This window comes from Equus przewalskii, chromosome 2, assembly GCF_037783145.1.
Source record: "Equus przewalskii isolate Varuska chromosome 2, EquPr2, whole genome shotgun sequence".
NCBI classification, from domain to species: Eukaryota; Metazoa; Chordata; class Mammalia; order Perissodactyla; family Equidae; genus Equus; species Equus przewalskii.
The window spans coordinates 42,557,421-42,584,157 of NC_091832.1; the positions used below are offsets into that span (position 1 = coordinate 42,557,421).

The 26,737-nt window shown below is 52.4% G+C and overlaps 1 protein-coding gene across 5 annotated transcripts; it reads right to left on the reverse strand.

The window, feature by feature from the left end:
* Positions 1 to 270: 270 nt before the first annotated feature.
* Positions 271 to 21,599, reverse strand: SLC45A1 (solute carrier family 45 member 1). 5 transcript variants are annotated; one of them, XM_070603548.1, is made up of 9 exons: positions 21,311 to 21,599; positions 16,290 to 16,710; positions 15,607 to 15,699; positions 14,957 to 15,181; positions 9,162 to 9,901; positions 6,608 to 6,761; positions 5,002 to 5,178; positions 3,257 to 3,462; positions 271 to 687 (listed from the first exon to the last, which is right to left on the reverse strand). In XM_070603548.1, the coding sequence occupies exons 1-9, from the start codon at positions 21,419 to 21,421 to the stop codon at positions 421 to 423; spliced, it is 2,394 nt and encodes a 797-aa protein (XP_070459649.1). In that variant the 5' UTR covers positions 21,422 to 21,599; the 3' UTR covers positions 271 to 420. The 5 variants fall into 5 exon arrangements, with proteins under 5 accessions (XP_070459649.1, XP_070459659.1, XP_070459670.1 ...); XM_070603558.1 differs by having other exon boundaries at positions 15,648 to 15,699; positions 21,311 to 21,445; XM_070603569.1 differs by having other exon boundaries at positions 16,179 to 16,710; positions 21,311 to 21,434.
* Positions 21,600 to 26,737: the final 5,138 nt, after the last annotated feature.

Genomic DNA, 26,737 nt, shown 5'->3' on the forward strand with positions numbered 1-26,737 from the left:
GGGACTGTCCAGTACACTGTATTATGTTTACCACACCCCTGGACATAGCACCCACCTGAGTTGTGACAACCAAAAACATCTCTAGACATTGCTAGACATCTTCTGGGGTGGAGGTGGGGGCAAAATTGCCACCAGTTAAGAAGCATAGAGTTATGCCTTTACTTTCAATAAATGATTCTTACAGCCCCCTCCCCAAATCCCTATGGAGAGTGGCCCAATCCCCAGGTGACCTCTCACCCCTCGGGAGAGCCACAACTAGAAACCATAGGCTTTGTTGCTGCCATTTATTGTTTTACCACATATTTACATTGCAACAGGAAACCTGTCCTGCATCCACCTTTGGCCCTTTGGTTTTTCACTGGCCAGCCTGCTGCAGAGCCTCCAGCACAGGCTCGAGGCCAAAGTTGGGGCTCCGGGATGTCAGACGTTCAACAGGAGGGGCCGGTGCTCCTCGTCAGTGGTATCACTGGGAGGGATTTCGTACACGACAAACAGGGAGGAGTACAGGCAGCCGAGGAAGGACACCAGGCTGGAGAAGTACATCACCCCGTTGGCGCTGCCCACGGCCGAGGTCAGGGGCCCCAGCACCAGGGAGACCAGGATCTGGGCCAGGAAGTACTGGCAGCTCAGCAGGGAGATGTCCACACCCATGCCCCGCCGGGTGCCGTCCGCACTGGACCCTGCAAACTGATCCAGGAGAGGAAACACATGAGCCAGACGCCACAGCCACGGACGAGGTGACCGAGCCCCAGGTCTCCTGCAGTCGCAGGGGACCCGGGCGGCCATGCACAGCGGGCTCACATTTTCCAGGGCCAACATGCACAAGGAGTTCAGCCAAGAGTTGAATAATATTTGTGTTCAAAGAGATGACGATGATGAAAAGAATCCATGACCAACAGGCAGACGGGCCGAGCTCTTGCAGGCCCGGGTGCACAGGCACTTTCCCTGCTGGGGCGTCTGCTCTGTCCCTTCCACTCTCACCTTGGAAACCTGGCTGGCTGGCTGGCTCCCCGTGTTCTAGCTCATTCCCTTTCTTAACCTCTGTCACTATGATGCCCATCACACACTCTGAAATACCCTGTCACAGTCAACACACCTGCTCCTTTGGCCTGTTTTGGAAGGTCCTCATGGCCTCCAGCTCAGACACCTCCTTCTCCTCCCCTGCCCCCACCTCACCATGCAGGGGATGGTGGTGAACACGTGGTCTTTGAGCACAGCGGCAGCAGTGACGGTGGGAGGAGGTGGTGTCGGTCCCCTCACTGCTCCCCAATGCAGGCCACCCTCACCTAATGGCCACCAATGCTGCAGACTGACACCACCCCCACAAGCCGCCTTGTGTGCACCGCCTGGGGGCCAGCATGGCCAGGCCCTGCATCCAGACACAGATGTGGTAGCCTCTAGGGTGCTGCTGAGCCACTCTCTAGAGAAGGCTGTGTCCTTCCGGGCACCTGCAAAGTGCCCTGTGAATGGGCGTCACGTATGTCCTGGGAAACCTGCGACCCCCCTGGGGCTACACACAGCCAGAAAGGCCTGCAGGTGCCACTGTGGCGGGGAGGTCACAGGTTAGCCCTGAACCTACAACCCAAGGGAGACTGAGAGGAATGCAAGTGTCTAGAAGACTCTACAGGCAACAGAGGCCCAAGCCTTCCGGTCAGCCCTGGCAAACTCGATCAGAGGGGTCCAAGGCCCTGGGTGTCCCCTCCCATGGGGCAGGGCAACCCTTTGCCAAAAACCAGCACATCGTTTACCTCAGAGAAGGTGGTCTCTGGGGCTGTAAGTTGCTGGCAAGGGAGACGGTGGCAAGGTAGGCTGGGGCAGCACCAGTGAGCAGGGACAGTGTCACCCAGGCACCTGGTCGCTTGGGTGCTGGTGGCGCAGCCGTGGCTGCCCTCACAGTGCTGGCTGGAGGCTCAGGGTGTGGACACAGCTCCCTCTCACAGGGTCTCAGCCTCTGCCCGCCCCCGGGGGAAGGTCCAGTCCTTGAGGGCACTGCCTGTCTGTGTGGCCGGGAGTCCAGTCGCCAGCAGAGAGAAGGCGGGGGCAGCTGCCACAGGACCCCCCTAAGACTGCGGTCCGGCCCGCTGTAGTGCCTGGGGCTCCAGGCCAATCTGACTTTTCTTAAAAAGTATTGTGCTCAGAGTTGGCCCAGCTGAATTCATCAGAGACTCCAGACTCATTAAAACAAATCAGGATGCCCTACCCTAGGCTGGGCCTGGGGGAGGCATGGAGGCCCCGATTTAAAGGGGGTGAGAAGCTCAGTTATCAAGGGCGACTTGTAATGCAGTATTTTAAAATCTCAGTCACTGCAGAAAGTCTATGATGGGGCTGTTATTCAGCCACGAGAAGGAATGAGCACTGACACGTGACAGTGTGGCTACAGCTTGAAAACGTGATGCTGGGTGAGAGGAGCCAGGCACCAGACACCACGTGGTGATTCCACTGATAGAAAGTGTCCAGAACAGGCGAATCCACAGAGACGGAGAGTAAATTAGTGGTTGCCAGGGGCTGGGAGAATGGGAGGACTGGAGAGGGTTGGCTAATGGCTGTGAGGCTTTTTGGGGAGACGAGAATGTTCTAAAATTGACTGTGGTGGTAGTCGTACACTGTGAATATACTATAAACCATTCAGCTGTACACTTGAAATGGGTGAGCTGTGTGGTGCTGCCTGGCGCATTATTATTATATCTCAATAAAGCTATTCAAGGGAATCCATGCTCAACAAAATACCAACATTTTCTATAAAGACAGGATTGGTAGTCTTGAGTTTTCCTCTGGCCTCAGACTCCACCATGGCTTGGCATGGCACTGTTACTTATCCTGTTTTTATTTAAAGTTCTGACATTTTGTCCAGCGTGGATTTTTGGCATTAATTCTCATTTTTAGAAATAATGTATTAACATATTATTGCTCTCGATTGCTGAGTTTTCTGTGCCCAAGGCGAGTGCCTCACTGACCTCGCTGAGGCTGGTGCCAGCAGGTGACCCCGAAGGCTGACAGAGGGGGACACGAAGGGGTGGGCCTCCCTCCCACGGCCCAAGTCCCCTCAGGAACGGGGCGGGCGGCCACCTGCTCAGGTCTGTGCTCTGCTGCGGCCGTCTTGATATTCTTACTGTTTGATGGGCCTGCGTTTTCCTTTGACATCGGTTGGCGGATCTGGGCCCAGGGCCTGGGGACATTGCCCAGGAGTTTCCTGGGAAGCTGGGCGGGTGGCAGTGGCCTCTTCAGGACGCGAAGCAAGAAAAACGGAAGCCCTTACCTTTTTGCTCTGGTAGTAGTCACACAGCAGGGAGTAGGGTAGGGTGCACAGGGTAGAAAATAAGATCCCGTAGGTTATGCAGAGTGACAGGACCACGTAGAGGTTCCTAGACAGGGTGGCGAGCCCAGTCCCCAGGCCGAAGGCCAGATAGGCGATGAAGTACAGCGTGCGGATGCTGAGGTATTCTTCCAGCTTCTCGAGAATAGCTGCAGACCGGAAAGGACAGGCTCTGTCCCTGGGCCACCTCCCCCGGGGCTGACCTAGGGCTGCCAGGGGTGGGAACCGGCTAGGCAGGCAGCTTGCCCCAGACCGAAGACCTGCGTGGTTGGCCCAGGGATCTGAGGGACCCCAACAGCTCCAGGGGGGGCCAGGATGGGGTGGTCCAGTTGGACCAGGACCTGGGGTGGCCCTGCACACACTGGCCCCAACCAGGCTTCCCAGTGCTGCTGCAGGTGAAGGAGTCTTTGGGGTGAAATACCAAGGAGGCTTGAGAATTTAGGGTTTTTATAAACCCCTGGGTCCCTGTGCAGATCACAGCGCTCTCTGTCTCTTTCCTAAAACAAGGATACCAACATCCTGCCCGCTGGCCTAGAGGACCCTGAGAGGGCATAGCAGGGGGGACAACGCACAACACTGCTTCCCAGAATCAAATAACTGAGGGCCGCTTCCCTGTGGGGGAACCAGACCCCCCAGGTGCCACCCATGGGCTTGCAAGCGAGAGAGCTAAGGAAGTCTCTCCTCCTAAGGTCTCCCCCCAACCCGCCGATCCCCAGAAGCCATAGTCGAGGACCCTGGGGCTGGAACTCACTACAACAGGGCAAAATGACATAAAGCAGGCCTTGGCAAGCTGCAGCCCCCAGGAGGAGCCCCACCAGCAGCGTTTGGGACCACCTGGGAGCTAAGAACAGTTTTCATATTTTTAAATGGTTAAAAAATATTAAAAGAAGATTAGTATTTTGTGACACGTGAAAAGTAAACGAAATTTGTATCTTCATGAACACAAAGGGAGTTTTACTGGAACTGGGCCATGCACGTGGGTTTAGGACTCGTCTGTGGCGGCTCCCGAGCCTCAAGGGCAGCGCAGAGTCTCTCCAGAAGAGACTGTGCGGCTACTGCTTGGCCTTTGACAGAAACCGTGGGTGGGCCCCTGAGACGAAACCCACTGTCCTGCCCCGCCCCGCCAGCCAGGTGCCCCACCACGACGGTGCCCCATCCCCGCATGGATTCAGCGAGGCTCCTGTGTCCCGCGGCTCACCCGGCGCTAACCTCATGCCCATCCCGCATTCTGGTCTCGGCCACCCACGTGCTCTGGATCTCATTCCTCCTGCCCCTCCGGCCTCAACCACACCTTCCCTCCCTCTGGACAAGTGGCCATGCGAATCCACGTGGGAAAGACGCACACCCACCGGGGTGGGGGTGGGGAGGTGACTTCGTGGCGCATCCCTGGGCCCCCACTTTGCCCTCACTTACAGGCCTGACCCTCTCTGCCCAGAAGCTAACTCAGGAAACACACCCGGTCCCCAGTCGGGCCGCCACCCAGCACAGGGCAGTGCACGCAGCTGGCCCCGGACAGCTTGTTGAATGACTGAAAAAAGGGCAGCACTGTCTCCCCCAGATTGGCATTCTGTGGCTGCATCTGTACAGACACAGGCCTCCCCTCATTCAGCATGCCCCAGCCACCCACCGAAGGTCGCTGTATTTCCCACGCAGGCCCCTGACCCTGCGTCTCGCTTCGTGGCCGGTACCTGAGTAGAAGGCGGCGCTGAAGGCGTAAATACACATCCCCCAGCAGCCCATGGTGACACCGCTGTTGTATTTCTGATACTCCTCCGACGCGTGCGGTGCTCTGGGGTCTCCCTGGAACACCACCTCTCCCATGAAGTCCGTGTAGAAGAGCAGCATCCCCTCGAACGACAGCCACCCTGGAGGAGGAGGGCCCGTGACGCCCAGCAGTGCTGGCACCCGGCCTGCGCCGACAGGCCATGTGCACCAAAGTGACACATGATGTTCGCAGATTCCAAACTTAAGAGGAAATCACCTACCTATAGCCTCACCACCCAGAGATAATGTTACCCCTTAAAATTTTGCAAGTTTCCTACCGGTGTCTTTCAAAGTAAATCTGTATTTCTTGTAAACAGGCTCTGTTGCCTGGTTTGTGTGCTGTTCTTCTCTGAACGCTACCGCCATGAGGAACGCGGATCCCCACGCCTCCTTCTAAATGCCTCGTCCTGCTTCCCACGCGCTCCTCTACAAAGAAAATGGGGTGGGGGGCTCTAGCCACAGGGGTGGGGAGGGGTGGGAGGAAGCTCAAATGTTGACACAGATCCAATTTGCTCGATTACAGATAAAACTGTAGGGTTCTGTGTTCACTTCTTCTTTGACAGAGGAAGGGGGTGGTATTTACTGGCCCTCTTGAACTCCAGTAGTTACCATGCACAACTTCCTATGCCGTTGAATATTCTTAAACAGCCCCATTTTGATGGCAGCCAGATATTTCACAACGTGGATGCACCATGATATATTTACCTCTTCTCTCACTGTTGGGCATTTTACCTCCCCCCATCCCAGTTTTTGGCTATTATAAATCATGCTGTGATAAATACCTGGCACACATCTTGATACAGTCTCTATGTCCTTGCAAAGAATACCGAACAGGATCATTGAGATAAAGGTTATGGACACTTTTAAGATTCTTGCCTGTTGCCAAATTGCCTTCTAGGAGGTCATTGTGATCTACGTCCCACAGTGTTGAGAGCCCTAGATCATCTCAAATTCTTAATCATCCTCAGATGTTCAACAGCTCAGCCGTAAAGAGGTACCAAATAGAATGAAATGCAGGTTGGGGCTTTTCACTAGTAGTTTGAATCCAAGCCTGTGAACTTAAGACCAGCACCAGGCATATTAGGTGTGTGCAAATGTCTGCCGGTGTCTACGTCTCGGCTCCAAGAGTAAGAGGCAGCCAGGCCCAACCTGGTTTAAGACACAAGTCCCACCAACGGAAAGCGATGTCCGTCACGTAACTGAGTTGTCGGGAGAGCCTTTGGTCATGAGGATTCGGGCTGTGTGGAGACACAGCTGTCTCGGCCAGGGGAAGAAGTAGGCCTCTCATCCGGAACCCCAGGGTTAATTCGGGGCTGCCTAGAGCAGGCATCTCTCTGGCCCTCCCAGCAGAGTCCTGCCCTTGGTGGTATCGGGAAAGCGAAAGGAATGTGAGGGGCGTCCTGGGTGTGAGGCTCTGGGGCGTCCAGGGAGGCGGAAGGGGTGAGAGCCCTGGGTCAGGTAGCCCCATCCCCATCGTGCAGTGCGGGCTGAGCTGGGACATGGACACATGGAGGCTTTGCCAAGACTCACCCAGGAAGTGGTTGACACAGAGGTTTCGGAGCGCCTTGGGCATATTGCAGATGGTGAAACAGAGATGCCTCATGGACAGAGGCTGCCCCGCCGGCTCGCTGGAGCCCGTCAGCTCACTCTCGTACTTCACGCCGTTCAGTAAAATATTTGCCACCTGTAAAGGAAGCCCCCCAAAAGCCCGTCATCAGAGCACCAAGCTCCAGACATGCCATGGAAGCACAAACACAGACACAGGCCGTGAAGGCTCGTCTCCCTGGACAGCGTTAACCGAGCACCAGACAGCACCCAGGGTGAGAGAGTCGACTTCAGGTCGTCTCGGCAGAGACTCGGGGCAGTGAGAACAGAATTTCATTTCAGGGGCACCTGCATTTTGGCCAAAGGATGTAAGCTCTGGGCCACAGGGAGTAAGGTAATACTTTCCCAAGTGTGAAATAAATTTGAAATAAAAGAAAGATGGATCAGTTCAAATCCAGACATTATGAAGTCCCTTCTTTTCCATGACAGAAGCATGTAAAGGACTGATTTCAAGGTGACTGGAGACTCTGTTCAAAATTCTCTCCAGACAGGTGAGACTCCTGTCTGCACGGAGGTTAGGGCGGCCAGGTGAGCACGTGCAGGGGACGGACACACTCACCGTGGCCCTGGGCCAGGGCTCCCCGTGTGCCAAGCCCAAACACCCCATTGCCAACAGAACTGAAACTGGAATGAGTAGGGGTTCGATTTCTCTCTGGGTCAGCTACGCTCACTGACTCGGTTTGCTAACTCTTCCTGGAAGGACGAGGCTTCATGCCACAGTCGCTCGGCCTGGGTGTGGGGTGCAGACACGGGGTGGGGGGGAATATAAAAAGGAAGTAAATAGCGCACTGTGCTGGTTCCAAGGGCAGCCACGTCCACAGAGCTTGTCACCACGGCTGCCAGAGGAAGACTGCTACAGCTACGCCCATGTCCCCACGTGAGCCCCGACGTGTTCATATTTAGCTCATGATTTTTACTTTCCTCAAAGAACCGATTCTCAAATTACACTATATTGAGAATGGAAATAGAAAAAAAGGATGAAAACAAGATTTTCAGCCACGGCTAAAGAACTGTATCTGGAAGCCAGTTTGAATTTTTCGAAATAGTTCACAATGACCCTGTATTGACGGAAGGCCTGACTAACTGCTCTGGTGTCATCGAGAATGAGGAGGACGCCCTCGACGCGAGCAATCAGAGAAATCTCTTTCCTGTGCTAGTAAGGGGATTTCCTAACCCTCCAGTGATTTGCGGTTCTTCAAACCCTTTCCAGATCTGAGCTCCTGAGATGTCCTCGACGCTGCCACAGGGAGCCTGACGTCCCCCTGCAAGGACGGGCACGCACCTTGGCAGCCTCCTTTCTCGAGCAGAGACAGCAACAGCAACACTTAAGAGATGATGAAAATGACATGAAGACTGACTGTCCCTAACGCACCAGAGAAAAGCAGAGGAGACACACGGTCGTGCTGAAGAATTTCACAATGAAGAGAAAAAGATCAGCCTCCTCCAAATGTCTCCAGTGAACCTGCCACTAAATCAGGGGTCTTGCCCAGCACGGAGAGGGGACGCCTGACTGAAGGCCCGGCCGTCTGGGGGCCTGTGCCATTCAGGATGGTCGGCCAAGCAGGGTTTACTTCGTGGGGAGACGGGTGGGCAGGGGTGTCCCCGGGGCTGCGCCTCTCGGTTACTGGCCTTCAGATTCGCCTCCCTGGGGGGCTTGGGTAGGTCGAACAGGGTTTTACAGTCTCCTGCTCGAGAAAGTTCAAGTTCCTACTGGAATTCTCATCTTGTAACACCCCTGAGGGCAGGCGGGCCACAGAACTCTTAGGTCTACTTTAAATACAAGAGGAACCGTATTTAAAGTGGCCTCTCCAAGTTCACGAACTCGGAAAGCTGCTAAAATATCACATACCAGCTCGTGGCCTGTCAGCCAATCCAATGTACCCCACATTCGACACAAACCACCTCCCCGAAAGGTCTTTGCCTCACAGAATGCCCCCGTCGTCAGAATGCAGAGTTCCCACAGCCTCCGGGATGGTTAGCTGAGTTACACACTAGGAGCCAGAGGCAGGTCCCAGAAACGTCTGCCGGGGTTTAGGTTTTGTTTCCGTCTTTCGAGAAGACTTAGATTGCTGGCTCCAGATTCACGGCCAAGAGGGGCCGTGGAGATTGCGGGGGGACACTGGCAAGAACAGAAATGTACACGATGCTTGTAACAAACTCACTACGGGAACGCTCAGGCTTGCATTGCCTTTGCATAAATGTAACGGGGCTTTAGATCCACGCCTTGAACTGCGGCCAGTGTGTTAAACCAGCGATCGGTAACCCATGCCCTGGACTTGCTCATCCATGGGCTCACGCTGGGCCCGAAGCTGTTCACGGGCACGTAGGTGAGGTCTATCTGGATCCAAGCACTTTCTGATGCCTCCAGGATGGGCTGGGAATTTCCTTCCAGCTCGACATCCCTCTTTGTCTTCTAACTGATGAGGGGGGACAACACAAGGTGACCTCTGACCCTTGGCCTCCCGATGTTCTCTTTTACCTGTTGACTGAAGGTCACGTTCCTTCTCCTGCTGGTTTCAGGACCACCTCCTCCAGCTGCATCCGGGATGGCCAAGGTCTGGGGTCTCTTCAGGATCCCGGATGAACGTGGCTTGGAGGTGTCCAGGGAGCCCACCCTTAGGACATCTCCATCGGGGCCGGCAGCCAGGGCCACCTCCCGCCTCTCCCCGAGGCCACGGTCCTGGCGGTAGAAGCTGTCGGGGGCCCGGGGGAAGCTGACACTGATGGCCTGCCGCGGGACGCTGCCCGGGATGGCCAAGTAGTTGTCGTGGCCGCCCGTGAAGCAGTCAATGAGGACACTGTCTATGTTGGAGGTGGCAAAGGATGAGGCGAACTCATTGATCCCCGTCAGGGAGCTGTCCCTGCTGATGAAACTGCCATACTTGGGTGTGAGTGGGCTGAGTGGGGAGATGGGGCTGGAGAAGCTGGCGTACAGGCTGGTGGCCGAGTGACAGGGCAGGGTCTGGCCGGCACCCTCCTCGCACAGGATGGGCGGGGAAGGAGGCAGCGGGAGGCTGGGGCTCTTCATGGCTGTCCTCTTCTCGCCTGGGGGCCGCAGGGGTCTCTCAGGGATGCTGACCAAGGTCAGGACGGTGGTGATGCTCAGGGTGACCGCGGTGAAGATGTAGACAACCCGCAGCTGCCCGCCCAGGGCTCTCCCGAAGCTCGTTTGATCCCAGTGGATTCCCCCGACCACATATCCGAACCCTCCTCCAAGGCCTGCGGAGAGAAGCAGGCGGAGAAGAAAGCCCTGAAGGAAAGTGGTTCCATTTCTCACGCAGGTCGCTAAATCCACTCCAAGGACCCAGACGTACCATCTGTCCCATCTCAACCCCAACAAAAATGAGGGTGGGATTCCTGGGGGACCCCCTCTCCTGCCCTGGAGGGCTGCCTGCCAGGCCCGGCTCCAGAGCAGTAGCATGATGACCACCTGCCCACGCTTTCTTCTTATACCCAGCCTGTCAGGAACACTGAAAGTGACTGTCTACACCGCATCACAGTTCCCTTCGGGCCCCGCCCCCCCACAGCTTCAGCGCCGTGTAAACTGGAAAGTCTCATCTCCCACACGCGGACCATGGTGTGTGTGCATGCGGGAGTCATGTGGCTGCCCAGTCTTGCTTGGCTGATGACATCGTCCTTGAACACAACCACCACTAGGAGCGTCACCTCGCATGGTGACTGATGAGGATTATTTTAGGCTGGTTAATTTTAAAACTGCAGATGAGAAGCAGGCTCCCCGGACTGGAATTTGCTTGCCCTTTGAGAGACATTTGCATTTGTGAAAGAAGGGAGATGACCTTGTCTCTAGAAACTGTTAATGGGGAAGGCAAGAACTTAAGTTGGTTACTGTCTGGCAATCTCATGTAACTGATTTAGGGTGGTGGCTTCTGACCTTTGCTTAATCCGATTTGATTCTTATCTAAAAGTCATGGGATCACCCAATAACCAGAACCCACCTGCACTGATACCATTTTAACTTTTTTTCATAGTCTTTCCTTTGTCTTGTAAAGAGATAACTCACGTACCTATGCCTTAAAATTAGCCCTACCCTCAGCTCATTTTTGCAGCAGCAGCTCTGACTGCCCATGGGTCCTGTCCTCATGCTATTCCACACTATTCTCTAAATAAAAGAGCACTACTGCCAGATCTTGGGAGTCCAAGAAATCTTTCTTTCGACTCCTCGGCTCACTGACCCTGCATCAGTGACCAAGGCTGGCTCCACCCTGGTGGCCAGATTTCTGGGTCAGCGGGACACTGGAATACAATAGGGCTGCAATGGTTGACTGGTTCACGTCATACAACGTAAAACGTGGGTGAAGGTGCATTGCCCCCGGCCAGCAGCAAGGACACACTTACCTCCCCAAAGCGCAGTTTCCTCCAGCCCAGCTTTGTGCTTCCAACAGCAAGAGCCAGGCCAGGCCGGTGGTGTCTCCACCCACGCAGCACCCGTGTCCCCCACACACCAGGCCCCCTTCGCTGCTAGGCCATGGAGCTGGCGTGTCATTTTATTCTGAGTTCGGCTGTATTTTGACTCGTCTAGTGGTTGGGAGGCGGGTTCTCTGTTTGTGCCGGTCCTGAAGAGGAACCGGCATGCCAGCGGCAGGTGCCGGCGGCTGCCCTCCGCTTTGGGGGGAACCAGGCATGCTGTGGGGTTGCCTTTCACACGGCAACTTCCATGGAAAGGCCTGGCCTTCCCCCATTCAGCTCAGTCTCCTCCCCGTCCCCAGGGCGGGCACGACCCTGGGTCTATTTAATGGTTTTACCACAGAACTTCCTCATTTGTCCCAGACTGTCCTTACTGGCCTTTTAATTTCATGTCCCCTCCACCCCTAACTTCCCACATTCATCGTTCTAATTAGCTGCCCCCCATTTCGAGGACACAATTGCTGTTTTGTGACCCTTAAATAAGGTCAGATTTGAGATGAACCTCATTAATCATTTTTTTAAATGATCAAAGCGATGTATTATCACAGGAAAGAAACCATACGTCATACTCAGCGCAAAAAAACAAACAACCCAATTCAAAAATGGGCAAAGGACTTGCATAGACATCCCTCCGAAGAAGATTTTTGAATGGCCGATAAGCACGTGAAAAGATGCTCGGCATCACTCACCAGCCAGCGGGGAAACACGAAACAAAACTACACTGAGACACCACCTCACAGACATCAGGGGCCTATCATCAAAAAACCCAGAAACCAACAAGTGTTGGCGAGGATGTGGAGAAATTGGCAATTTTGTGCCCTGTTGGTGGGAATATAAAAATTATATAGCTACTGTGGAAAAATTATTCCTTGAAAAATTAAAAATAGAATTACTACATCATCCAGCAATCCTACTACTGGGCAAATACCCAAAAGAATTGAAAGCTGGGTCTCAAAGAGGTATTTGTACACCCATGTTCACACTAGCATCATTCACACAAGCAGAAATGTGGGAGTAACCCAAGTGTCCATCCACAGATGAATGGATCAGTAAAATGTAGTCTACACTAACGCAATATTATTATTCAGCTTTAAAAAGGAAGCAGATTCTGACACATACTACAACATGAATGAAGCTTGCTGACATCGTGCTAAACGAAATAAGCCAGCCGCAAAAAGACAAATACTGTACGATTCCCCTGATATAAGATACTTAGAATAGTCAAATCACAGAGACAGAAAGTAGAGGCGGGGTGCCCAGGGCTGGGGGAGCGCGGAGGGGGAGTTATCGTTTAACGGTCATAGGGTTTCAGTTTGACAAGACGAAGAGTTAAGGGGGTGGATGGTGGTGATGGCTGAGCAACAATGTGAATGTACTTGCTGCTCCTGAATCGCACACTTGAAAATGGCTAAGACGGTAAATTTTATGTATGTCCACAATCCAAAAATAGAAACAATACAGAAGAGTATAAGGTAAAAAACTAAGTCCTTCCTCCTACCCTCCAAACCCCAGCACTGGCTCCCCGGGACCCATGCAGGAGCTCCCTGGGCCCACACCCATGTGTGTGTGCAGACACAGGGAGAGGAACAACGGTACTTGCCAGCAGAAGCGACTGAGGCTTGGAGAGGCCAAGCAGCGCGCCTAGAGCCCCATAACGGACAGGAGGACAAGCCCACAGCAGATTCAGGCTTTCAGATCCCAGGCCCGCGCCTCTAACCATTTGGCAATCAGCCCTCTTCAAACGGGTCCTGCACGTGTCTTGTTACATCTTTCCTTTGATTTTTAGAAATCTTTTTCCTTGCTATTTTAAATGAGATTATTTTCTTCCATTTTATTCTGTAACAAGGTAAGTATTTTATATAGGAACACTAGAGGTGTTTTATATATACTTTGATAACCAAACATCACACTGAATTCTCCTCCTGTTTTGTAGCTGATTCTCTTGAAGTTTTCCTCCGTGCAGTCACAGAGGCCAGGGGTGATAATTCTCATCCTACACATCTCTTGTTTATTTCGACTGCCTAATTGCGTAGACTCTGTGGGGTTGGTGGTCGTTCCTGCCTTGTCCCTGACTTTGATAGGAACATTTCTCATGTTGGGCATTAAGCACAACACAGATTTGTGTGTGTGTGTGTGTGTGTGTGTGTGTTGTATACATACACACACGCATAGTCGATTCTCATTATTCTCAGATTCCATATTTGCGAATTTACCTGCTCACTGAAATTGATTTGCAACCCCATCAATACACATTCACTACGCGCTCATTCACACACATGTGCAGAGCAGCAAACATTTTGAGTTGTCCCCTACACACGGGCCCAGCTGACGTTTTACAAGGTGATTGTTTCAACTCTCACACTATAAACAACCATCTCTTTTGTAGTCTATATGGTGCCACATTTTTGCATTTTTGTGCTTTTTGGGGTGACATTGCTGTTTAAAATGGCCTCCAAGTGTAGCGCCAACATACTGCTGTCTAGTGTTCCTAAGTGCGAGGAGCCCGCAATGTACCTGTTGGAGAAAACACGTGCGTCAGGGAAGCTTGTCCAGGCCTGGGTTCCAGGGCTGTTGGCCGTGGGTTCAGTGTTAATGGATCAATGATATATACCGAATAAAGTGTCTTTAAACAGAAACACACAAAACAAAGTTACGTATTGATCAGTTGATGAAAATGTGACCAGAGGTTTGCAGGAAACTAACCCTGTCTTTCTCCTAGGGGCGATGACTCCATATCAGCTAATTCAGGGCTCCTGGCGACTCTGTAGAATATAGCTACATGAATAATGAGAATCAACTATATACAACACTATATATATATAGTTACATACACTATAGAGAGTTATATAGAGAGTTATATATATAGCTATATACACGCATATACGCAGTCATGGGCCACATAAGGACATTTCAGTCAGTGGCGGACCGCATATATGATAGTGGTCCTGCAAGATTAGTACCATGTGGCCTAGGTGTGGACTAGGCTATAGCTACCGTCTAGGTTTGTGTAAGTGCTGTAGGGGAGGAAGACATTGTCCTCCACCCTCCTGGGTCCTTCTGGCTGGTCTGAGAATTAGATTGACATGAGATAGAGTAACAGGAGAAAAACAAACAAAAGTTTAATAACACGTATACATGGGAGAAACCCGGGAGAACCGAGTATCTCACCCAATCCTCAGCTAAAGACAAAAGAAGATGTTGGGAGCGAGGAGAGGCAGGGCCTTCAAAGGGAAAGAAGGCAACTCACAGGCGGGTGGAAAGGAGCAATGTTGGAAAACAAGCGTCGGGCCACAGAAACAGAAGAACACAGGGAAACCCAAAGAACAGGCTTTTCCAGGTTCCTCCCTGTCCACCACCTAGTCCAAGTGACGCTACGGTGACAGCTAGCTTCCTGAGACAGGTTTTTTTTAATTTGAATTCTTTTAGGCAGTTAAGGGGGAGGTAACAAGAAAACCTTTCTGAGTCTTTTGCTTCTTAAAAATAATCAGCTTAAAATAATCCTCATGTTAAAGAGACACACTTTGGGGGATAAATTTTGTTCCCTTTCAGTTGACACTATGATGTTCAAACAAGACGAAATCGCCTGACGACGTGCTTCTTGGAAGGTATCCCCGTCATTAAGCAGTGCATGACTGTATACGCACATATATCTCAGAAAGAAGTATTATTATTATTGTCGATATGTATTGTTTGAGATGTGCCTTTTCATTGCCTTCAGTGTTCATCCATGTGTTCGAATGTTACCAACGTGTTTTTTAGATCAGGGCATGAGGAAGGCACTCGCGAGCGCCCACAGTGAAACCCGCAGGCCTGCAGGCCAAGCTCGGCCCTCGCTGCACGGAGACTTACCTGCCAGGAGGGCGTGGATGTTCAGGCCCCGGTCCTGGTCGGCAGGGCTGCACACGTCCATCATGTAGGCGTGGCTGGGGTTATCTGCCGAGTCGGCGCTGAAGTCCATGAGCACCACCCCGCACACGGTGAGGAGGATGCCCCACTTGTGGTTGGTGGCCGTGTCGGCCAGCGCCGTGCCGATGTCCCGGCCGTTGAGCAAGAGTGAGAGGCCCAGCAACGCCCCTGGGGACAGAGAAACAGAGTCACCCAGAGGAAATGCGGACCAGCTCTACCCCCGGCAGCCCACAACTTAGGTCTAGGATCTTTAGGGCCCCAAGAATTCCTTTTAATCAAACCTCAAGCAGAGCCCATTGGAAAGGTCACCTGCAGACTCACCATGTTATTTTTTTTGTGCTTGGTCGGGGTTTTTATTTCATCAAGCAGAGCAGGAATTACATAAGCTTTATTAACTTGTATTCAAAAAACAATCCCCCAATACAGCCTCCCAGTTAACTCAGGCCGGTTGTGGGGGGCGGCTACTCCTGCTGCCACACCAGCGACATTGTCTGGCCATTGCTTTGCTCATCACTCTTTTAGATTTTCCTAAAAGGAAGCACTTAGGGCCTTTTTTGTTTTTTCCACTTTATTTCAATTCCAGAACAACAGACCTATAGCCAGGACAAGAATGAAAGGGCGTCTCCTTCCAAACCTTGAGGTACATCGGTCACTCCAAGCTCCCAGCAGTGGCTGCAGGAGGAATCCTGAAACAGAGCAGGCCAGTGGTCACGCCCAGGGGCCCCCCGGCACATTGGGCTGAACCCTGAAACGGCCTCACCACATTCCTGAAACATTTGCCCTCAAATGTCCCCAGTGTGTCAAAGAATAAGGTGATCAAACTCAGAGTCACCAACAAAACCCTAAGCCAGAAAACAAAAGATAAACAGACTCTTGGAATCACTCAGCTTCTCCTTAAATTTTCTACTTAGGCCCCTATAAGGCACAAAGCAGCCATCACCTTCCTTGGGAATCCAAGAACTTCCAGGACCTCCCAGACCCAAACCACATCAAGCTTTATTGCTTGGATCCTCCAGTGAGAGCTCGGCACAAGATGGTGGTAATCCTTGGTGTCTGCTAAATTCCTGTTCTGCAGTCTGGTTTAGATAAAGTCACTTAAAACATGGGGTGTGACTGGCCATACCTGTGTTGTCCTACAGCCCCATACTAATGAGTGGAACTTAACTCTTGCTCCTCCCTTGTCCCCGGGGGAACCTTATGCTGCTTCAACTGAGGTTCCAGAAGCTTCCAGAGGTTTCCGGAGGCCATCCACCATCGGGGCTGAGCTGGGGCTCACCAAGGATGGGGCTGATGAACCACACCAGACTGTAGAGCTGGTCGGGCAGGCCCATCTGTAGGAGCACGGGGGTCACGTATGCCGTCTCCATGGCGTAGCTGAACTCGATGCCAAAGAGAATGCAGCCGTTGAAGAGCAGCTCCCGGAAGGACCTCTGGGGGTGCAGGTCCCCAAAGTCCACCAGCTCAATAGGGCATGGAGTGTTGGGAGGCGGGGGTGGGGAGGGGCGAATGCACTTCCTCCTCTTGGGGTGTCGTTTGAAGTTGTTGGCCCGGTGGCTGATGTGCCGGGTCACTGACCCCGAGTAGCTTGAGATCTGAGACCTCCAGAAGTCCTGAGGAGCCAAACTGGGGAAGAGGGCCTCTCCAGGAGGCGTGCTGCTCGCCGGGGCGATCATCGTAGGGGGAGCCGGTGGGCGCTCCTGTGGGGAGAGCCATTCGGGCCACAGTTACTCACCGGGGCCTCCACCAGGAGAGGTCATTTTTCCAGCTGGCTCTCCCCTCCCCCGACTGGCACTCGCTCACCCTTTTCACATGGGGAAAGTTGAGTTCATGTTGGGGAACCCTTAGAGTCAAACACTGTGCCCCCAAAGTTGAGCCTACTCTTGGTAGATGATGTCACTAGGCCTCATTCGCAAATCAGTGCAGCCATCTGCCCAGGAAACCAAAGCCGGATGCTGTCTCTCTGCGTGGAGAGAGGACCCCTGGCCCTTCAGATCCCCACACTAAAACTCAAAGGGCCTCTTCCCCAAACAGGTTCCATCAGGAGAGTCGGGCAAAGAACCTTCTGAGAAGTGGGAGCAGCCAAGAGCCCAACGGCCCAGAGGACACCAGGCTACTGTAGGACCTGTGGCCCCTTTCCAGGGCAAACTTTGCCCCTCCCCACAGGTGCCAGGGGAGCAGAGAGGAAGAGAGACCAGGCCTGGGACAGGACCACTGACAGGCACCCTGAGCACCGGCGCAGGGTGAGGGGACAGCCCTTCCTTCACGGAATGGACAGTCACGGCAGTCACCTCCCTGACACTTATGTTTACTCCTCATGGTGGGCCATCGGGGGGATCCTTGCCCAAAAGCAGCTGAATGAGTTTAACTCAAGTCCTTTCCTTTCACCATCAGTTAGACGAGTGAATTTTCAGTCAAGTCAGGAGAACTGAGACTTTTATAGTGTTTGAAAATGCTGTCTTTAAAAAAAAACCAAACTCCCTGAATCCTGCGTGTCACAGATATCACACTCAGAGGGAAACAGTTTACCAAAAACAAAAAAAAGTGAGGGACAAAAAGAACCAGGGAGGGGTGAGAAATAATAAATTTTCCCCCATGCTCAAATTATTTTTTGGAGCAATTGTCACCACGCCCTGGGTGGGGAATTAGCAAGCGTGCAGGCCTTCACAGACACTCCCCGCCTCGGTCCCCCACCCCCGGGATTTGCAATCCGTGCCCCTCAGTGACCTGCTCCTGGGTGTCCAACTGTTTCTCACTGCTTTGAAATTAATGTAGATCGTACATATTAAAGGAATGGATTCTGGTATGTTGACCTGCGTGTGTTAGTCAATGTCAATTTCACTGAGCATACGGAGAGGAAAGCTACTAAGGTCAGAGGGAAAAAGGCAGATGAAAAGGTAAGAGGGGAGCTTCTAGGGTTCAGTTCGGCCTCTCTGACAGCTCCCCATCTGCCTCACAAAATAGCAACTGCCCAAATTTCCTCTGAAGTCCTTCCAGAGAAGTAGGCCCCAAACCCGAGACAATATTCCCAACATTGATAGGCTTCCTGACAAGGACACTTGTTATTAACCAAGATAAACATGATAGGCTTTCTTTCAAAACTAGTTTTAAGCTTTAGAAATGAGGCCCTTATTTCTGACATTACCTTACCATACCACCTTCCATCACGCTATTGCTAGCTGATAACTTCTTTGTGAATCACTCTGAAATTCCTCATCACCCCAGATTTGCATCCCAAACTCCTCTGCTACCCTACACACTGAGGAATTGACTTCCTTCTCATCAGAGGACGTCAATGGTGGAAATGATTTGATCTAGAGATGCCCCAGCAGGATTCAGAACACTGGGATAGCCCAGCAACCCATCCATCCCTCCATCCATCCACCCATTCACCCACCCATCCTCCCACCCACCCATCCATCCACATATGCACCCACCCATCCTTTAATATACCCATCTACCCTTCCAAACATCCATCCATCCATCTATCCATTCCTTACTCACTCATCTACCCATTCACCCTTCCACCTCTCCATCTGCCCACCTACTCGCCCATCCTCCCATTCAGCTGAGTACTGAGTACCAAGTACCACCGAGGTCACAGAGATAAAAGAAAGACATAATTTTCGCCCTCAAGTTGGGTGAAAAAGTAGAGGAAAGGCATTCTAAACAGTGGGAACCACCCGTGTAAATGAGATATGTGCAACAGTTAGGCACAATGGCAGTGCCGTGAGAGATGAAGCCAGCAGGAAGGGATTAGCTGATCATGAAGGGCCTTGAAGCCTCGCTAAGAGATGGATTTCATACCGAGATGACAGGCACTGACATAACCAGAGCCTCAGTCAGCTCTCACTTCTATAAATGGCTTATCTTGTGACCTTAGAAAAATCCCATGCTCTCCTTTAAAACAGGAACAGATGGACTTAAGAACTATGTAGGCAAGTAATGCTTCATAAAAATGTAAATTATTTATTAAGATTAAATCAAGATTAAAATTTTTAAGGAGCTACGCTCCTCGTTTATGTTCCTCACTGGTTTAGCTCAGGCCCTTGTACACAGTAAATACTCCAGGAAACTGTGCATTGGCTGGTCTTGCCTTCAGAAACCCAGGTGGCTGTTAGCATTCCCTGGAGCTTCGCTCATTAAGATTATAGAAATAGAGTGCAGGTTAGAACACCGCATAATAAGACAGAAGGGGGGCCGGCCCCGTGGCCAAGTGGTTAAGTTCGTTTGCTCCGCTTCGGTAGCCCAGAGTTTCCCGGGTTGGGATTCTGTGCGCGGACATGGCGCCACTCATCAAGCCATGCTTGGGCGGCATCCCACATGCCACAACCAGAGGCATTCACAACTAGAATACACAACTATGTACTGGGGGGCTTTGGGGAGAAGAAGAGGTGAAAAATAAAAGAAAGGAAGATTAGCAACAGATGTTAGCTCAGGTGCCAACGTTTGGAAAAAAAAAAGTCAGAAGGAAGACCTTCAGCACAGGTGTGCTGGAGAGCTTGGCCTGAATTTACCCGCCCACTCGCAGCCCCACATCCAGGCAGCCGCTAACTCCCTCTCCGCCTCCGGCCGCCCCTCACCCCTTCAGGCACACAGCGTCTCAGCCTCTTTCCCAGCAGCGTTCTACTCCCACGAAGTGAACTTAAGTGCACGCGCATTAGAAACTGCCCCTTCAATTTTGGAATGAAGAACAGTGGGCCCGCTTAGGAAGAATTTCAGATCGAAATGGCATATGGCGGAAGCATATTTTTGAAAAGGGGAACCTCTCCGACCCTATTTAAAATGGACCATGTAGACACCCCATGTCTCTATCTGTGATGCGACAATTTCGACATCCACCTGCCCACCCCCAGCTTTAAAACACAGCCTGCAGCGTCTCCTAGCAAAACCGAGACCCTCACACCCCCACCTCACCCTCCAGCATCTAAACTGGAATCCAACCTGAGCTCGAAAAACGTCTTCGCTGAGGGTTCACCTTTAAATTTGGGGACCAGTATTACCTCTTTTATTTTTAAAATACACTTATTAAAAGCTGTCCATGAAAACTTATTCTAAGAAGAATGTTTAAAATTCATTTTTAAGTGGTACAAAAAATGAAAGTAAAATTTAAAACAATGAAACAGAATTTTAATACACTCATACAAATATTCACCAGATCATCTTTATCACACTATGTGACCATTTACTCTGTCAAAAGAAAATGCACACATATCCTTGGACCCCCAAAGGTTATATGCCAGGCCCACTGTGCTTCTGGAATACAGAGGATGTCTCAAGCAAAGAGGCTCTCAAACTGTGTTATGGGAAGATTAAGCGGCAAATGATTAATAAAAATAAACAATGTCCATGTAATTTGAATGCTTAAAATCATCCTACTATGAGCCAATATCATTTCTTCGTTTTTTCTGCCCTCTTCTCTCTATGAAACCAGGCTTCCCACCACGGGGTCACGCGCAGCCACACCCTCTCTACTCTTCCTTCTCCCAATTATCCAAGTTAATACTTCAGGGAAACCTTCCCAGGGAAGGGCTCTGTGGACGTGAGGGGAGGTATTTAATTAGCTAGTTACTGAATTGGGGCCCATTTCTCACTTTTGATCTCCAGCAATTTGGCCCCTACCTGAGGGCCAATGGATGGCGAAAGCCCTGGTCAGGCGCACATCGAACTCGGGCTGCACCAGCACCCGGCTCTACCTCCCTACAGAAGCTGAAAAACGGAAATGTTATGGTAACGCCAGAAATAATGTGAAAAGTTATTTATTGACCAGGACCGAATGAACTGAATTGCGTAAAGCCTCTTATTTCAACCTCGGCATGTTACCCTTGGCTGGTGACTCAAGAAAGCAGAAATCCTAGGTGCTCCTCATAAACCAAATCCTGGGGTGCTGGGAGAGGTTATACTTTGAGCCCGGGGCCACTGAGAGCGTTGAGCCTCAGGCAGGAGGTGAACCGGAAGCTGATGACACCTGCCCAGGTGAGGGGAGAACAGGCCTCCGGCACCAATGAGCACAGCGTAAGCCTGGGGCGAATTCCAGTGTTTAACCTCCTTCCTAGCAAGGGTGAAATGAACCTGTCACCCAGCTGCTACCCTCTTCTGGGCCGGAGGGTTCCTCGCTCAGGGGGTGAGAGGGGAGCTCCATTTACAGTTCAATTAATTAGACATCCAAGAAGAACAAAGGTCTCCGTGCCAACCTCCAGTACCGATCTTGGCACTCGGATTACCCTGGGGCCTAACCCGCGTCGCTCCCAGCGCAAAGCCGAGAGGCTGTGCGGAGGGCGCAGGAGGAAATGGTGGTACCTGTGGTTCGAGCCAGGAGGCATCCCTTTCCGAGGCTGGGTTCCTGCCTGCCCCGTGCGCAGCTCGGGTCCCGGCCCGGCCGCCCCCGGCCCGCCGCTGCTGCTGCAGCATCACCCTGCGGGGCGGGGCCGTGACGTCACGGCTGCATCCTCGCCGCCCGCGGCCGGTACCCGCAGAGCATCCTTAAAGCGGCACCGCACGGCCAGGCGGAGGCGCTGGACCCGCGCTCGACCCCCACCCTCGCCGGCGTCTTGTCCTGCCGACCTCTAAAAGCCCGCAGGGTCTGCAAGGAGAGCTCTAGAAACAGGTCCACCGTGACGTCTGTGGGCTCGAGGCACTCTCGCCTTCGTCGGCTCCTTTCTCCATAAAGAATATCAAAATGTTGTTCTAGCACTCTGTTGGGGATGAATATATTTAGACTATATATTAAAACATTTTCCTTGGCCTGAGTTCTCATTTTTTTTCTTCTGATTTTAAAAGAAATGAACCCTATTTTCGTGGATCGCAAAAGCACTGTGTGCTGCCGGCACTGTGCCCGGGGTAGGGAATGGATAAGTAGGCCCTGCTTAGAACTAGCTACGCTGCGGTCAGGACCCACTTAACAGAGGTATCAGGTGCCCACTCGGCGCCAGGCACTCTTCTAGGGCCTGGGGATAGGGCAGCGAACAAAACACACAAGTTCCTGCCCCTGTGGCATGATGCCAAACAAGACTAATAACATAAATGAGTGGCGTGCTGGAGACAGTAACCCCTCAGAGAAGGGGCTCAGGGAGGGATGAGGGGCCGGCGTTGCAGTTTTAAATAGAGTTGTTGATTGGTCTTAACCCAGAAGGAGACATTTGAAGAAAGACTCAGAGGAGGTGAGGAGGCCAGCCATGCAGATATCTGGGCAAGGTCATACCGGGCAGAGGGAGGAGTAAGTACAAAGGTCCTGGGGTAGAAGTGAGGTGGACTGAATGAGATAAGGATCGAGCAAATAACTAGACAGCCTGTAGTGAGATTACAGTGCAGAAAGTGCCCCCGAGCAGAGGAATGTGGCTCTATGAAAGTTTATAACAGGGGGATTTGACCTCATTGGGAGGGTCAGGTGTTCCTTGAGGAAGTGACACTTGAGACGCTCACTAAAGCTGAGAAGGGAAGACAGCGTGTTCCAGGGAGAGGTCTCAGCTCCTGCAGAGCTCTTGTGACAGGAGAGGGCATGGCGAGCACGGAGCTGAAGGCAGGCCAGGGAGGCTGGAGTGCAGAGGCCTAGGGTGAGTGGGGGGTGGCCTGGAGAGGCAGGCTGGGCCTGGCCTGCTGGCCTCATGGGTTGCTCTCATTTTGTAAGAACTTGGAGAAGCTTAGATGGGTCCTATGCAAGGGAGCGGGTGACACAGATCATACTCTTATTCTGCAAAGGTTGTATGGCTCACGGGGCGAAAATGGGTTGGAGGGCATCAGGAGGACCCAGCAGGTGCGCCAGGCAGGAGCTTCCAGAACTGCCCAGCGGGGAGAGGATGGCGGGGAGGGCCAGAGGTGGTGGACCGGCTGGGCATTCAGGAGGTAAAACCCACAGGACTTGGTGACAGATTGAAGGCAGGGAGTGTGGGAAGGAAGCTCCAAGAAGTTTCCCCCTTGAGCGCCTGGAGGAAGGAAGGCAGACTCGTGAGGGGAGCAGGCTGGCTGAGGGCTGAGAGGCATAGGTAGGCTTTGGGGCAGGATGAGTCTGGGGCATCCAGGCCATTAGAGACATGGGTCTGGAGCTCAGAGATGTCCTGGACACGCGGGAGCTAGCTGAACCCTAACTGCGGCCAATGACGTCAGCAGGGGGAAATGTAGCGAGGGGCCCAGGCAGAGACTGAGGAATCACAGCCCTTACTGGCCATCAGGGAACTCGTTCTATCTTATTTTTTCTCTAAACAGAAGTAAAAATAGTTTGGAAAAATACCAGTGTGTTCTCTATTTTGCATTTACACACAAATGACCTGCTATTTAGTTAGCGGAGCTCACAGCTGCAACTGATAAACCTCAGCATCTCAGGGGCTTAACACAACAACGCTTCTTTTTGGCTCTTGTGAAGCACAGAGGGTCTTCCTGACCGCGGGGGAGATGCACTCGGTCATCCAGGGACCCAGGCTCCTTCCCTCTGGGCTCTGCCCCAGCCAGGCTTGCAAGAGGCCCACATTCTGCTCCCGTTCCACTGTCTGGGACTCAGTGACACAGCCACACCCAACCGCAAGGGAGGCTGGGATGTGTGCCCCGTGCAGAACCAGGAGGAAGTGGGTGTGGGGAGCCGCTGCCTCTTCAGCTTTTATCTGCTTGGGGGAGGGGGAGGAAAAGGGGACGGCTGGGAATGCTAAGAAAGCACAAGTTAGTATTTCGTTGCTGGTATTCAAAATAGGATTTTGCAGCAAGAGAGAAGGCTTGAAATCTAGGCATTGCTGGGAAAGAAAGGACTTTAAAAAGCTTCCTTTGACCTTTTTTAATCTCCCAAGATTAGAACGCTCTTTCCTCACCCTCCAGGGCCAGACCAGACCACAGCGTTTCTCCCCTGGTGTGGATGAAGTTCCCTTGTCTTTTTTTTTTTTCTTTTTTTGAGGAAGATTAGCCCTGAGCTAACTGCTGCCAATCCTCCTCTTTTTGCTGAGGAAGACTGGCCCTGAGCTAACATCCATGCCCATCTTCCTCTATTTTATACGTGGGACGCCTACCACAGCACGACTTGCCAAGCGGTGCCATGTCCACACCTGGGATCGACCCCGGAGAACCCAGGCCGCAGAGAAGCAGAATGTGCGCACTTAATCGCTGCGCCACCAGGCCGGCCCCAGCCCCAGTCTTGTCAGTAGTCTGGACAGGAGAGCAGAGTGGAAGGAGAGCGACAGAACGTGGAGAGAGCATCCCCGCCCGGTCCCTGGGCGCTGCGGGAGGAAGACGGCGCCGGGAGGGAGGCAGCGGCCAAGCCGCTGTGTGGAGGGGGCCCTGAGGGTGGAGGCTCGGCCCCGCGCCCACCTGGGAGGAGTCTGTTTTGGGCAGAGCTGCCCCACACTCACGTGGTGGCCGCAGCCCTGTTGGGGGACAGAGTGGTGTGGTCGGTCTATTTGCCTGACTCAGAGCTGAAAGCTGCAATGACCCCACGCAGGGGACGACCTGAAGGGGTCGCCCCTTAACCTCGGTGTGGAAGGACAGTCAGGCCAGGAGGGGGCTGGAGACAGGCAGAGAGACCCAGAGCGGTCTACAGGGCCAGGCAGGACCCCCACCAGCTTCACACCAGAACCCGGGAAAGCAGGGGCCCCTGCAGTGCAGATGAGGAGCCAGCATGTGGCCAGGAGCCTTGCCCACAATACCAGGAGGTCGTGTGAGCCCAGCCCCCTCCCCCAGCTGCGCCCTAGAGAGGATCAGAAGGACAAAGACCCGACCAAGTCAGACCCAGAGGGAGTGCTCAAACGGTGCGATTGGACTCAAGTTTATATCAGTTTGACGGAAGTCAGTGCCTGCCCACACCCGCGCAGCCACGCGGTAGGTGAAAAAGCTCGGATCAGGAGCAAATAAATGAGTGAGCGCCAGTTCCTTTGCGCTCCTGAGTGCGGTGTCAACCACTGAGCAAACCTGCCGGGGCTCGAACAGCCCAGAGGACCGCGGAGCCGACGCCCGCCGTCCCGCCGTGTCCACGAGGTGGCGGCCGCGCGCCGCCTGCGCGCCCGAGCACCGCCGCGCCCGCCAGCCGGGGGCCGACCTCGCAGATCTGGTGCCCCCCGCCCCTACCCCGCGCCAAAGAAGGACGAGGCGGTTCTTTTCAAGCATCTGCTGACCTTGCAAGGAGTCGTAGTTCTAAGGCTGAATTTTTTTTACTTTGTGAACACACTTCTGCAAAACACATAGCTGCATGTTTTTTTATGAATAACATTACTTTAAATAACAGATCTTGTGCCAGGCCCCCTGTTAAGGTTTTAATGTACTTTAACCTCATGTAATCATGTAACCGTATGAAATGGGCATTCTCCTCACCATGTTTTTGGGTCCGGAAGCTGGAGGCTCCCTGAGAGCGTAAGGCCACGCCGCATCAGTGTCCGAGCAGGGACTCGAACCCAGGACTGCGTGACCCCGAGGCCCGCGCCGCCCGCAGCAGCGGCCTGAGGACCCGGGATGCGGTGTTTGCAGCGTCGCGTGGGGTCATTCGGGGGTTCATCCAGAGATTGCTTATGGGGCACCCGCTTTCCACGGGGCACTGGCCTGGGACGGGGGGGGGGGGGGGGGGATGCGGCGTCAACAAAACCGGCCGAGGTCTCGCCCCATTGGCTCCGCCCTCCTCCCTCAGTCTCCCCCAGGGCTTTGGACTCCGCCGGCCTGTCTTACTGCCCTCCATTAATGCCTTGTCAGGGGAGCCAGCTTTTGGCTCCCAGTTCACATCTGGGCAGATCCAGAGCCCTAGGGGTGTGTGTGTGTGTGTGTGTGTGTTTATGTGCATGTGCATAAAAGTGTGTGCTTACACAAATATTGTAGAGAAAGGTGCCTTCTCTTAATTCATGCGGAGGTAACGAGTTATTGGTGTCCTCTGGTCAATATTGCCTTTCACTCTTCAGGGAAGCCGCTGTGGATCTGGCGTGCCCTACACTCACACGCACACACCTGCACACACTCAGAAGTATGTGCTCTTTTGTGTCTGGGTTTTTTTTGTTCATCATTTTGATTTTGAGACTCATCCGTGTTGTTGCCTGTAGCTCTGGTTCATTTTCAGAACTGTCTTTGTTCTGTTGTCTGGCTATATCCTGAGATATTTATCCCTCCTTCTGCTGATAGACAGAAGGGCTGTTCTAATGTAGGGTTATTAGAATAGTGCTACTATGGACATTGTAATACATGTTTTTGGTAAACATATGTAGGCATTTCTTTGGGGAATATACCCAGAAGTGGCATTTGGGGGTAAATACATGTTTACCTTTAGTACATACTCTCAGTTTTCCAAAAGGTGGTACAAATTTACCCTCCTAACAGCAGTGCGTGTTGCTCACACACTTAGCGCAGTTTGGCGCTGTTTGTCTTGTACTTAGCCCTCTGGCAGATGTATAATGGTAGCTATAATTTACATTTCTCTGTGACTAATGAGATTGAGCATCTCTTCAGATGTTCAATAGTCGTCTCAGAATATCCTCTGTAAAGTGCCCGATCTGGTCTTTTCCCCATATTTCTGTTGGGTTCTCTGTCCTTCTTACTGATGTATAAGCATTTGTTATGTATTTAGGTAAAGTCTTTTACAAGTTCTTAATTTAACGTAGTTCAATGAATAAACTGTTTTCTTTATGGTATTTTTTGGTGTCCTACTTAGGAAATCTTTCCTTACCTCAAGGTTATGAATATATTCTTCTTTGTTATCTTCTAGAAACTTTATTGTTTGACCTTTCATGTTCAGGTCTATGATTTATCAGGAACTGACTTTTGTTTTTAGTATGA